Raw genomic sequence first — 15043 nt, 5'->3', positions numbered from 1 at the left:
CTAATACTCAAATGGGCCATCAAAATAAAGTGTTACCTAACAGATTACAAGCAATATTATTAGTTAAATTAGACAAATATGGATTGGGTAACAATTGATTAAATTCGCTTATTTAAAATTAGTCATTTCAAAGGAGTAACCGCAAACAGTACTTAAAAAATTACAAATTTTAAACAAAATTATTTAACAAAAAACTAATTATTTATTTGATTTAACACAAAATTTGTGGAGCCTGTTCATCAGCTGTAAAAAGTAATACCCTTTACCTGCTCAATAAAGTTAAGGTAACAGAATACAAGCAATATTATTAATTAAAATCAACAAGTATGGATTGAGTAAAAATGTATTAATTTTAGTTCAAATTAGTGGAGCCTGTTTAGCAGTTCTATAATTTTAGTAAGAAATACTGGTTAATCCAAGAGATTTAAATCTTGTTTTAGTTTAGCAAGATTTAAAATAAACATGCTTCAACATGCAAAGTTTTGATACTCTGAGACAAGGCCATATACTTGATCACAGTACATTACTGTTGGTAATTTTACATGTATTAAAGAGTTGTGTTATCAAATATTAAATAAGACGCTATATTAATGTTGTTGTTGTTTTTATTATTTATTATTTTAGGTGGATTTGTCTGTCCAATATAATATCAATGGCTCTGAGGTGTTGTTTAATGTGGATTAAAACATTGTTACAATTTTGATATTTGCTGGTCAGATTGACATACAATCTGTGGTTAACAGCATTTTAAAGAAATGATAAATGATGCATTTTGTTACACAAAGTTCTTAAATACACTCTGAGGTTATTTCCAGTTATGTATTTAATATATGCTTGTAATATATGAATTTTGAAGATGTACATTAAAAATATATATATATATTTATTGTAGCAGCATAACCAATACAATATTTCAACTTAAAAGGTGATACATTTTGCACTGCCAATCATTTAACTTTTTAATACACTATAGAAAATAACAAAACACTATGTAAAAAATTAAATAAACAAAGTAAATAATAACAATAATGATAAAATAATAATGTAAACAATATTAATAACATATTTTACATAATTCAGAGAGGGTCAAATATACACCTAATAGTCAAATTCTGTAATAAATAATATTAAATCTGTGTTCTTAGTCTGTGAGAGAGCTTACTGGATATTAAATTAGAAAATGCGTACCTTGCAGATTAAAACCAAGTAGCAATTATTGGTAACAATTTATTTTGATGGTCCATTTGAGTATTAGTAGACTGTCTGCTTAATATCTGTTGATACTGCTCCTTCAACATTTAACTGACCATAAGAAACTTTGCAAGTACATGTCAACTTACACTAACCCCAACCTAAAGCCCTGCTCACACTGTGAGATTTCAGCCACCATTTTGTCATCTGAGACAAATTTGGGAAATCCTAAAAGATTCCTGAAATCCTAGGCTAAAATCAGTGATTTTTGATCGTTGGTTTGACATGTTCACTGACAGCCGCTTAGTGCCCTTTGCTATCAGATTTTTTTCCCGATGAAGTTCTTGCAGTGTCAGAAGATTTCAGACATTTTCGTGCAGTGTGACAACAGCTGCAATGAGCGTCAATCCAAGAACCAATCGGAGCTCTGAATTTGATGACGCAATCCATGCGACAATTCAAATGACCGCAGGGAAATGTCAAAACAGTTTTTTTTCTTCCTGAGTTTATGATTGAGACACGCCATGTGCAAAATTGCCGCTACAGATTGTTTATGTTTGCTGTGAGGAATCATTTCAGAACGCGGGATAGTGAAAGTGTCACGGGTGGATGAAGTCAAACTCTGGGGGCGTTTTCTTTTGTGTTTGGCACATCTTCGTCGTCGTTCCGTCTTACTTTATGACAGCTGAGATCTTACAGTGTGACATGGGAACCATGTCCGTGCAGTCTGACATGCTACAATCATTCAGGATTATAAAAAAATTGCACAGTGAGAGCCGGCCTTTACAGTCTACTTATAATCTAATGAGAATTAGTTGGCATGTAGATGCAATGTAACTTAAATTCAACAAACAGACCATCAAAATAAAGTGTGACCCAATTATTTTATGCTTCTACAAAGTCTGGATAGAGAAACCTTAGATATTCAGTCCATTTGGTCCAGATATTTCTGAATACATTCATTTGAAGGTACAGGGAAAATGTTTTTTTTTTCCATAACAAATGCTGTATACAATTTACAACCACTTTTGGATGGTAGGGGTTTCAGAAAGTAACCAATGTCTTGTGATTGCATTTTTGGCCGCAATTATCAATATGTCAAATAGATATTTCTCAGGCTTACTTGTCTGGATGTCAGAAATTCCTCAAAATAAAGCTGAAAGATGTACATTTTTATCTATGTTTAAGCATAGTGATTTTGTTGGGAAGCAAACATGGTCTTGGAGTTAATATTCAGTAATACTGCATTATCGTGTTGAGTGTTCAGACTTATTTAGACAAAAACTGAATTCAAATGCATGACACTATTGTCTTTTTTTAGGGTTACTGCATTATGCATTATAGCTGAATTGACTGTTTCATAGTTAACACATTTTTCTAAATCTACACGGATGTTATTAAAAGGTATTAAATCATCACTGACCTGACTCAAACTAAATAATGGCATCTTTTGTAGAATTTGAATTGGTCTCATATTTCTTGAATTTTGCATCATTGATTGTTATTACTGTAAAACTGCTATTTAACAATCTGAATTGTAAGAAATAAAGGTGCCTTAGCATAACATTGATGCCTAAATCTCTTCTATATAGGCACTCTTTTCAGGTTGAAGGGCAGTGTTGTCCGGATGGCCTTCCTAGATTCTACAGGGTCTATTCTTCCCTCTCCTTTCGAGCCATGGTATGAGCCCAATGCCCCAGCCAATGGAGAGGAGCGGGACAAGGTCCGCAAGAGACGGCCGGTGTCCGTATCCCCATCCACATCCCAGGAACTAAATGAAAACCAGTATGCCGTGGTGTGCTCTGAGAAACAGGCCAAAGTCATAATCCTGCCCTCTCAGACCTGCGTGTTCAAACACAACATCACTGAAACGTCTTTCGTGCTGCGGGCAGATGTGGTACAGATGAACGCTGGCATTTGTGTGGCCTGCTTCTGTGCCAACGGACACATCATGACCCTCAGGTGAGAGGGAATGCCCTTCAACTGAAGCCAGATGAAGGGATTTATATGGATTTTTTTTATTAATGGGAAAATATGTCAAATTATATTAATCAACCATTATTAAACTGGAAAAACAGATTTTATTTTATAAAATTTTATTTTGATCAGTAATATTTTAGTACTATCGCTTATTAAAAATGGCCCTTATTAAGCATCTTTAGGCTTAAGTGATTTAGTTTATGGAGTGAATGAAGTAGGCAGATTCAGGTCATGATATTTTGTTAAGTTGCTTATACAGTGGGCCAAATAAGTACTGAACAGTTGTACTGATGTCACTATTTTTCTCTGACAACATATTTCTAAAGGTACTGTTAACTTGAAATTTTTACCAGATGTTCGTAACAGCCAAGGAAATCAATATATCTAAAGAAAACCAAACTAAGTAGTTTGCAAATTATTATGTGTAAATTTCACAGGGAAAATGTATTGAACACATGAAGAACGGAAGGTATAGAAAGACAGTGAAAGCCCAGACAGCAGCTGAAATCTCTCAGTAGTTATTCTGCAACCCTCTGCACATTGTAAATTAATATTAGCTGCTTTAATTCAACATCTACATTACCAGGATAATGAAGATGAAACTAGGTTGGAATCTGGTCGAATCCCATGTCAGCTTCTTTAGAAATTGTTATTCTCAAGAAAAAACATGAGATGTTCAATATTTATTTCTCCCACTGTATGTTTGTGGCATTTCAAAATGTATGCCATTCCTGTAATTGTTTCGTATTGTGCTTGCAGGAGAGAGACAACTCTAACACTACTATTTGTTTAGTTTGCTTTTGTCAATGCAACAAACTTTTTGCAAATGCGCTGTTTACTAAGGCTGGGTGATATATTTATCGATAACCCCCATTAAAAATATCTCGCTATCTGATAATACCCTGCCCACACATCTGTTTCCCTTTCTACCTGCATTTTTTGAAAATTAATTTGGTTGTAAAATGCGGTTATCAGTCCCGTGAATTACAGAACCACTACAAGATGAACTGACTGATAATTTATGTTAGTTATAAATTTAGTGCTCTAAAACAGACATGTTTTGCTTTTAAACGATAGAAGCATTACAAACTTGCAGGCTTTTGCAGGCTTCGCCACTATAGATACCTCACCTTTTTCAGCTTCTCATCAGATCTTCTGACCAATTAAAAACTCTTTAGCATCTTAAGTGTCCCGTGCACTTTAAGACACGGCTGAAATCAGTCACTTATTCATATGTAACTGAGCGTTCATACAGAGAGCATAAATATTTACATATGTATACCTCGAGCACAGTACCTGGCCTATACATGTTACATGAGTATATTTGAACAACCAAACAAAAAAATGAGTCAAATTTATAAGAAAAAAAAAAAAAAGGATTTTTATTTTATGCCAAAAATCATCATAATATTAAGTAAAGATTTTCTTTCATGAAGACATTTTGTAAACTTCAATCTGGCAATATACGTATATTAAAACTTAGTAATATGCATTGCAATGAACTTAAATATAATTTTCCCAATAGATTTTAACCTTCCTAGTATCTCAACCAAATATTGTCCGTACATTATTAGAACGCTTATTTATTCAGATATTATTATTTCAGATGATGTGAGAATGGCTAGCACGGTGGCTCAGATGTTAGCTTTGTCGCCTCACAACAAGAAGGTCACTGGTTCGCGTCCCGGCTGGGCCTGTTGGCATGTCTGTGTGGAGTTTGCATGTTCTCCTCGTGTTGGCGTAGGTTTCCTCCAGGTGCTCCGGTTTCCCCCACAGTCCAAAGACATGCACTATAAGTGAATTGGATGAACTAAATTGGCCAAAGTGTCCAGTATGAATATGTGTGAATGTGAGAGTGTATGGGTGTTCCCCAGTACTCAGTTATGGCTGGAAGGGCATCTGCTGCGTAAAACATGTGCCGGAATAGTTGGCGGTTCATTCTACTGTGGCAACCCCTGATAAATAAGGGACTAAGCCGAAAGAGAATGAATGATGTGAAAATTTTAATTAAAAAAAAAAAGGACACTTATGACCAGGACCACAAATATAAGAAAATAATAAAAGGCAAGTGATACAGTGATCTGAACTTCTGCAGGTTGTTTTGAAACACTAAAAATGTCTTTACTGCCACTTTTTATTAATTAAATGAATCATTGCTTGATAAAAGTATCCACTTCTGTTGAACTAAAGCTTGTTTCACTGATGTAAGGAATTGCTGATGTTGATATACTGTAGCACACACAGTAAATTTGGAAATCAGGCTATTTTTAGACTGTAATAATATTTTCGTCTTGCTCCACTGTTTAGCAAAGTCAGAGCCGGGAGGCCTTTTGCTATTGCAACACAGATCTAATTGCTGCATTGCTCTCTGCATCACGTTGGCTTGTAAATCTTCTGAGGACAAAAAAGCAGACTAACATCTGTGTGTCTGTCAGTAAGAAGAGATTCATTAGAGACTTTATTAAAGAGAGAAAAACTATCTCTTTTTTTTACAAGAATCAACTATTTTTGGCTGCATTTTGTTTTATACTTTTGTAATAATAATAATATACTCCTCACAATAATTATACTCCTCACAATCACTGCACTATTTAACATTTGCACATTTAAAGTTTGCACATATTCATTGCACTACATTGCACTGATTCACTTATCTGAACTGTACATACCCACTGCACATGGACATTTGTAATTATGTTTATCTGTCTGCACACATCTGCTATTAATAGCATCCTGTACATATATTCATTTATTGTAAATCTGTTCATAGCTAATACAACCTGTATATAATGTTCATAGTACATCCATCTGTAAATATTACCATAATTTTTCTATAACTGCACTTTATAACTTATACCTATATCCTGCACTTGCTGCTATTGCACTGCTGGTTAGACCTAAACTGCATTTCGTTGCCTTGTACTTGTACATGTGTAATGACAATAAAGTTGAATCTAATCTAATCTAATCTAATCTAATAAGAATAAGAATAATTATTATAATTCAAAAGAAAATAGTTTGAAGAATGGTGGAAACAGGTATCCACTGGCATTCACAATTGGAATAAATATACTAGTCAGTGGCTATGGGTTTCCAACATAATTTAAACATCTAAATAATCCAAAATATCTTCTTTTGAGAAAAAGAAATAAGCTAGTACAGGTTTGGAAGGATAACCGACACCTGTGGTTTTTACTAGTTGCCATGTTACCATACAATTTAATTATGCAAAATTAAGACAGTAGTTTAAGTAAACTTTACTAGCATTATTCGTCAGAGTACAGTTTCAGGTGACTTAACATAACTTAATTGAATGTAAATTGAAAGTAAATGTGACTCAAAATGAGCAATAATTTCTTTTACTACATTAGTAAATAATACTTGATATAAAGTTAAGATGATTTAATTGACTTAAGTAAATGTGACTCAGTATAAGTAGGAATTTCTTTTACTACATTAGTAAATAACACTTGATATAAAGTTAAGATGACTTAATTGACTTAAGTAAATGTGACTCAGTATAAGTAAGAATTACTACATTAGTAAATAGTACTTAATGTGATAAAGTTACGATTACTTAATTGAATTAAAGGCAACGAGTTTGCATAATTCAGTTAAGTAAACCTAACAAATTAACTTTTACAGTTTAGTTTTGCATGTTTAAATTAGTTTTTATTTCAATACCTTTTTACATTTCAGTTTAGTTTTAGTTTGTTTCCTTAATGGTTTTGTTAGTTTTCATTTAGTTTTCTGTTTTTGTTTTGTGAACACATTTGAATTTAGTTTTAATATATTTAGTTTCCCTTGAGTACATTTTTAGTGCTGTATTGGTTTCCTACAACTTGCAGTCACTACTTTATTTTTCTTGTCTATGTGGATTGGCTTAAGTAGAAAAAAATGGGGAGTCCTGCAAATCCAGTCCAATCAAATAATAATAATTTTGCGAACAATTTCAAGACATGTTTGGAAAGTGTCCAAGAAGATGTCCAAAATCTTCACACGCAATCACTCTGAGACTGTGTAGATGGCATGTCACTGATCAGAAGACGTAAATCATCAAATGACCTTAAACAATAACTAAATTGACTACAGAATGTTACGTTGTCACTATAGGTGGGCATAGATTAATTTTGAAATGAATCTAGGTTAATCTAGATTAAAATGGCTCTTTTGAATTCTGCCGAAGGCATTCAGAATATGTGTGCTACCCAAATAATAAATCTTTGAGAACGGGTTTCTCGAGCCAGGTGACGCATAAGACCAGGGGCTTATCTCCTATTTCCAAAATGCATCACAAACTGCTTAAGAAACTGTTCTACTATGATAATTGGTGATGAAAATAAATGATGTTCAATAAGATGTACTTGTGTTTACTAACTGTTTATTCAGTTAAACATGAATTATGAACTGTATGCCTACATAAACTCCAAAAAACGATTTAATACTTGCTTTTGATGTACGTACATACAGAAAATGCTGCTTCTCAATGCCAAGTTCACAGAGCCCTGACGGTGTCAAAAATTGCATGTTTACATGGGCAACAATACTTTAATACGATTTTAATATGATTAAAACAATACTCTGATTAAGAGTCTACCATGTAAACAGAGAATTTTGATTACCTTAATGTGACTAAAGTCATAACTGAACTAAACAGAAATGGAATTAAGACATGTGGAGTATGCATTTATTAGTGGCATTACTGAAGTAAACACTGCAATCAAACTATTACCGTCATGTAGGACTTTTCGCCATATTTTCCGACAAGATCCAAGACACAGGCGGCTTGTCAATACCCCAGTTTGTCACGACGGCATGACAGAAATATTTATGAGTTAAAGTGAAACTGCCGATTCTGCAGCTAAAGTCAGGCATCTTGCTGGTTTTGATCCAGAAGGGCACTTTGTTTGTCAGACGGCTCACCGGTCAGGTATACATCCGCGCTAAACTATCAAGATGAAAGTCATTATAGCTTGCGTAGAATAGACCCAGCTCCCAACCCAACTTTGAGAGTAGATTAACGGCGATATTTTTTATCGCGCGATAAGAGTCTCGCGTTAACGCAGCACGTCAACGTCGATAACGGCCTAGCACTTGTTTTCACACACATGCACAAACTGCATGTACACGCATCAACCTCTCACAGTGTAATACTCACTACTCTTGAGTACTTTTAAAAGGGCTACTTTTTTCATGCTTTGAGTAATATTTACAACAGATACTTTTACTACGTTTTTGGGCAAGTAATAGTACTTTTACTTGAGTATAATTTTTCTGTACTCTTTCCACCACTGGTTAAATATGCCTAGTATACATTTTTTTTGGCAAATAAAGAAATGCTAGAACAGGTTTTATGTTTTTGTATATAATCATGCTCTTGACTGATGTCTTTTGGCTGTATTTTAATTGCTAATTGCTATTTTATTTTATACTGTTACTTTTCGCTTTTTATTTATTTCAAATTTTTTATTTTATTTCAGCTAACAAAAAACATTATTTGACCAATAGTTTTAGACTTTAGTTTAATAAAATAACTTTGGTTTGGAAAGAGTTGAGCCTGATGAGTAAATGATGATGGCGTTTTCATTTTTGGTTGAGCTATTCCTTTAAACCATCAAATGTGATGACCCTGGGGAAATTACTGCTGATAATGTCTACAAATATCCTTATTCATGGTCTCCAGTAATTGAACATCACATTCTAAAGGACAAAACAGGCACTCGCCATGGGCAATCTCAGCATCGCAGCTCTTGAATAATAGAGGAGGTGAGATGTCCCAGAGCTGAAGAAATGTCTCTCTGTGTCATTCTGTTTCAGTCTGCCAGGATTGAGACCATTGCTGGATGTAAATTACCTACCGCTGACAGATATGCGGATAGCGAGAACGTTCTGCTTCACCAACCTCGGTCAGGCCTTGTATTTGACGTCCCCCACTGAGATTCAGAGGATCACATATAGCCAGGAGGTCTGCGAAAACTTACAGGTGAGCAGAACTTATCTTCATTCGGGTTTTTTTTCCTATGCTCTTCTATTGCACGTGTTTATGATGATGATGATGATGATGATGATGATGATGTTTGGACTGTATAACAGGAGATGCTGGGAGAGCTGTTTACTCCAGTGGAGACGCCGGAAGCTCCAAACAGGGGTTTCTTTAAGGGTCTTTTTGGAGGAGGAGCACAGTCTCTAGACAGAATGGAGCTCTGTGAGTTTTTTTTCATTATCTGCTATTTAAGCTTAGACGCTTCACAACAAATATGGTGATAGGAATGTAGACCACAAAAGGAGATAGAATGATGTTAGTTATTACTTTTTATTCCAAAGTAAAAGTATTTCTTTGGGTAGTTTTATTTGTGTAAGTCAGTTTCTGAATAAAGAACAATCCTAACATGCTGGCTACAAAAAAAATATTGAACATTTCAGATAAGTTATTACATTATAGGGGTAAGTTGAATACTGTACTAAAGCACCTGCCATTAAACAGAAAGTTATAACCTTTTCTTAAACATTTTTACAGATTACAACCATTAATTTAAATAAGTAAATAAACATGCTATCGCACGGCAATTCGTAACTTTTTGATTTAGTAGCTAATTCGTATGTATTCGTTCGCTCTCATTTATACAATTTAGTACAATTTGCTTATCCCCAATGACAATTGGGTTTAGGGGTGGGGTTGGGTGGCATGCCTCCTTTTTAAATTCGTTCATTTTCATACCACTGAACTCGTATGAATTCGTATGAATTAGCCACTAAACTGACAAAACGTAAAATAGTTACGTGTCCTCTTGAGATCAGGCTGGTAAATAAATAGCGTTTTGGTGCTGTTGTTGATGTTATTATTTTTGTTTACCCAAATATGATGATATTAAAGAATTCACAATATGCATTAGTGTTTCGTACTTTTAAACCTTCCTGATACCCGTTGTTTGTGTTAACTAAAATTATTACTCTTAAGCCGTAATAGTTAAGTATCATAACTATTACTTATTGATTAATGTAAACTATAAACTAAAAACTGAAATAAAATCAATTTAATTTAAGCAAAAGTGTGCAATATCATCTATGATATAGATGAATATATGAATATATCATCTAGATGCACTGGGATGCATCGTCAGTGATGTATCCTGGGGTCATTGGGTGTTTCAACACCCTCGCCCAGGTGACCCAGCTGAGGTTGATCAGACCCCAGCTTGCATCTCAGTAGCCATCATTCACAGATCAGCCCTTTTTATCCATAGCCATCTTGTGGCTTTCTCTGTAGCTTCACAAACTGATTAATGACCCTCTTCTTAGCTGCTACTGCTAGGCCTAATTGGTTGAAGACTTTAAAGAGTGAACGCCCTGCAAACCCTCTACATCTCACCTCTATTGGCTCACAGTTAAATTCTACTAAAATACTAAAAGTAAAGTTTAGTAAAGTTGAAATAAAATTAATTAAAGTTAAATAATAATAAAAAATAACAACAACAATAATAATAATTATTATTATTGTTATTATTATTTTATTATACATTCATTCATTCATTCATTCATTTTCTTTTCAGCTTAATCCCTTTATATTTTTATTATTATTAAATAAAATATTTTTTTATAACAATTAAATTATAAAAAATACTAAAGATACTAAAGTTAAAATAAAATGTATTAAAGCTAAATAATAATAATAATAATAATAATAATTATTATTATTATTATTATTGTTATTATTATATTATTACACCAATTATATTATTATATTGTTATAATTAACAACAATAATATTTTAAATTTTTATAATTTATTATTATTATTATTATTTTCAAAGCTGATATAGCGAATATAAACACTTGTATAAAACAAACAAATAAACTAACAACACTGGTGACAACTCACCCATGTAACATCTAGCCCAGGTGTCCCATTGCAATCTTAATGATTTCTCATCTCAAGAATGGCATCGTCAGTATGTGTGCTCTCTTCAATCACAGAGCTTGTTTGCGCCTCATTGTGCTTTCACCACATTAGTAGCATTCTTTCCTCCTCTTCTTTTCACACTTTGCTTCTGTGTCTGCCTTTCAGTCGGTGAGACGGGAGCCGGAAAAGCACCACGCAGTCTCGCTCAGCACATTCCAGGTCCTGGGGGTATAGAAGGCATGAAGGGGGCAGCGTCAGGCATCGTGGGGGATTTAGCTCGAGCTCGGATAGCGCTGGATGAAAGAGGCCAGAAACTAAGCGAGGTGGAAGAGCGAACGGCAGCCATGATGGCCAGCGCTGACTCATTCTCCAAACACGCTCATGAGGTACAGCATTTCCACCACTGACGCCTATAACAAATGAATCACTTAGTAAAAATAGCTGAATGCTAATGGATTACATAAATTACTATTTTGTGCAAAAGAAATCTATCTAAAATGACTGAAACAAGTTGTTGGTAATTACATTTGTACTTGCCATACACACCTTTGTAGGCTTGTACCAAATTGAAATTAAATGATGGTCTTCACTGGCTGCCCACAAATAGGTATTACATTTTCTTGCTGTGATAATTGCTGAAACTTTTATCATGCCACGTGTTATTATAACAAAATTGTCATAAGCTGAAAAAAAGGATATTTTAACAGGTATAATAGCACACACACACAAGTTTGTTTTTGTAAATTGTGGGGACATTGCATAGGTTTCCATTGTTTTTATGCTGTACAAACTCTTTGTATTGCCCCAACCCCACCCTACACCTAAACCCAACCCTTATAGGAAAAAAAACCCTTTCTTAAAAACTCATTCTGTGTGTTCTATACGCTTTTTGAGAAATGAGGACGTCAGAAATGTTCTCATATTTCACCACCTTCTTGTAATACCTGTGTCATATCTGTGTCATTATACAGATTTTTTCTTCATATGTCACAAAATCACGTACACATACACTCATACACACACTTACAGTCAAGCCTGAAATTATTCATGCCCCCAACATATACGTGTGTGTTTGTGTATTACTTTATTATATAAATGTTTAGTGTAAACAAATTATGATTTTAAATGAAATAAATTGTAAAACAATTCTAAAGTATGGGCACACTTTATTTTGATGGTCCGTTTGTTGAATTTAAGTTACATTGCATCTACATGCCAACTAATTCTCATTAGATTATAAGTAGACTGTTAGGTTGGGGTTAGGGTTGGGGTTAGTGTGGGTTGACATGTATATGCAGTAGTTTCTTATAGTCAATTAAATGTCTGTTGAACAGATATTAAGCAGACAGTCTACTAATACTCAAATGGACCATCAAAATAAAGTGTTACCTAAATTACAGTAGGTGACATTTTGCAATACGTCACATTAAAGGATGCTAATGCAATAACTAACATAAACAGTAGGAAATTTGTTACAGACATTATGTAGAGTGAATTTTTGCTTTATTAAAGTAAATAAAGAAAAGTAAGAAATAAAAAAATCAACAATGTGATACCAAAAACTGTTTATAAGATGTCTTGTCACAAGATGAATGAATGACTCGGGCCCAGTGAACTACTATAGAGGTGAACTATTACAAAATGTTATTTATAAATTACAAAACAAAATGCAGCTGCAAATTGTTATGCTTTTAGTCTGGAAGATTTGGATCTCTTCAATGGAATGATGTTAAAGTCATATATTTTATTTCCAATTTAGACATACTGAATGTTTTGACATCATATGTTGACATCCTTTTCTTCTTAATAATTTTTTTATAGTTTAATTAATATATACACTACCGGTCAAAAGTTTGGGGTCGTTTTTTTTCTGTATTTTTTTATATAAAATTATTCTGTTCATCAAGGCAGCATTTATTAAATGTAAAAAATGGTTTAAATTGTTAAATACTTATTAATCAAACATTAATTTATTATTTATGTATGTAATTTCAAATGAAATTTATTACTCCAGTCATTATTGCTTTCATTACTATTACCAATAATAATAATTATAATAACAATAATAATTCATATTAGAGTGATTTCTGAAGGTCTCTGAAGACTGGAGTAAGGAAGCTGAAAAATCATCTTTAAAATCACTGGAATAAATTATTAAATTTAATGATAAACTACTTTTGAACTGTTATTTTATAGTGCAATAACATTTCACAATTTTACAATTTGTACTGTATTTTTGATTAAATAAATGCTGCTTTGGTGAGCAGGAGAAGCTTATTTTAAAACATTTTAAACACATTTTTTTAGGATTTGTTTGTTAGTTTTTTTTTTCTTGTATTTGCATCACTATATCTGTCTTGTGTATCCTAAAAAAAAGATACTTTATTTTTTAGATTGGGCACTAATATCAACTCACTTGCAATTAACTTGTTGTTTAATGGTTGATTCTGATTGGCTGATGAATTCTTTGTTCATTCTAATGCTGGGTTCACGCTGCATGCTAAATTAAGTATTCACACAAGAAGATTGCATACAAACGTCTGCCAAGCAAGTTCAAATAATTCAACTTTAGCTGAAATGTTGCTTTAAGTAAAAAAACATACCACGAGTAAACTAGAATGCTTCATTAAAAAGCATGATCACTGTGTCTACAAGTGCTAAGCAAGCCTCGGGAGCCGGAATTTAGATATGGGAAGTGAAGTTTATTTATAAAATAATTTCGAGAGGATCACATGCTTATGATTGATCATAGCTGGTACTGCAACAGCTCACGATTGATTCATCAATCAGATGATTCCTAGCTCACTATAAATAACCAGAGTTTTCTTATCTCAGTATCTTTGTCTTGAAGAATACCCCTCCCTACTCCCCCTCCTTTCCAGATGGGCGACACAGCGGCCCAGGGATTAGCACTGTTGCCTCACAGCAAGAATGTCTCTGGTTAAAGTCCCTATTAAACCAGTTGACATTTCTGTGTGGAGTTTTCTCATTCTCCCCGTGCTCGCGTGGGTTTTATCCGGGTTCTCCGGTTTTCTACCATAGTCCAAAAACACGCAACCTAAGTAAATTAAACATACCAAATTGATACCACAGCCAAGCTCTTAGGAAGTGTACATCTCTCCTTAGCCATCCTATATCTTTCAATAGCAAGAAGTCGAGGGAATTCATCGACATCTACATGAGCTCAAACTCTCCTCTCGCCCTGCAAACGGGAGGGAGCCCAGGGCTTGTGGATCTTATAAGATAGTAGACTCTCATAAAGGAGGGGTTTAGAGAGGATTTTTCTATGAACTATTTTTGACCTTGCAAGTAAACCTACTACAGGAGACCTCTCAATTAAAAATAGAAACATCTACAATAGCATTTTTGGGACACTTTAATATTTTTGGGATTTTTTTTCAGCTGAACAGCATTGTGGCATCTCTAACTCTAATCTTCTTTTTATTGCCTTTCCTCTGTGCTACAGATGATGCTAAAGTGTAAGGATAAGAAATGGTACCAGTTCTGATCTCGGCAAAACAGCAGAGCCCAAAGGGACTCAGGAGTTCTCCTACACAGCCTTGTTCATCTGTAATCCTTCTCCCACTCCCATCTTTATCTCTCCTCTGCTGGACCAGTGGGATCCCTCGCTCTTTCCTAGCACAATATTAAATACAGTCTGCTTACAGAACTGAGACATAGACTGAGAGCGGCCCCAATCTGAGGAATACCATACCATGATGGCGTCCATGCACTCTCCGTTTTCGTTTGTTTGTTTAATATCGCCAGTCTTCTCTCGTGGCGGCTGGGCTTTTGCAGGCCCCGGAATTCCATTTCTTCTCTCAGTCTTTGAATCGTTTTTGTGCTGTTGTTTTTTTGCAATCACGTCCTGCCTCCCGCAATGGAGTGCAGCAAGTAGTCAAAAAAAAAAGACAGACAGACTCAAGAACCTCAAAAATACAGTAACTAAACAATAAACATCATAAAAATCTAA

At 34.1% G+C, this 15043-nt stretch overlaps 1 protein-coding gene across 2 annotated transcripts in view; it reads left to right on the top strand.

The window, feature by feature from the left end:
• The window catches only part of stxbp5a (syntaxin binding protein 5a (tomosyn)), a 166146-nt gene extending 151103 nt beyond the window's left edge, over positions 1-15043 (top strand). For both annotated transcript variants that reach the window (XM_056481621.1, XM_056481620.1), the window contains 5 exons: positions 2784-3153; positions 8989-9154; positions 9265-9376; positions 11236-11456; positions 14537-15043. In XM_056481621.1, the coding sequence (XP_056337596.1) occupies positions 2784-3153; positions 8989-9154; positions 9265-9376; positions 11236-11456; positions 14537-14578 (911 nt within the window). In that variant the 3' untranslated portion in view covers positions 14579-15043. The remainder of the gene's footprint in view (positions 1-2783; positions 3154-8988; positions 9155-9264; positions 9377-11235; positions 11457-14536) is intronic.

Source organism: Danio aesculapii, chromosome 20 (genome assembly GCF_903798145.1).
Source record: "Danio aesculapii chromosome 20, fDanAes4.1, whole genome shotgun sequence".
Classification (NCBI taxonomy): Eukaryota; Metazoa; Chordata; class Actinopteri; order Cypriniformes; family Danionidae; genus Danio; species Danio aesculapii.
Note: the sequence above shows the minus strand (reverse complement) of the source record. Positions and strands in the feature narration are given on the sequence as shown.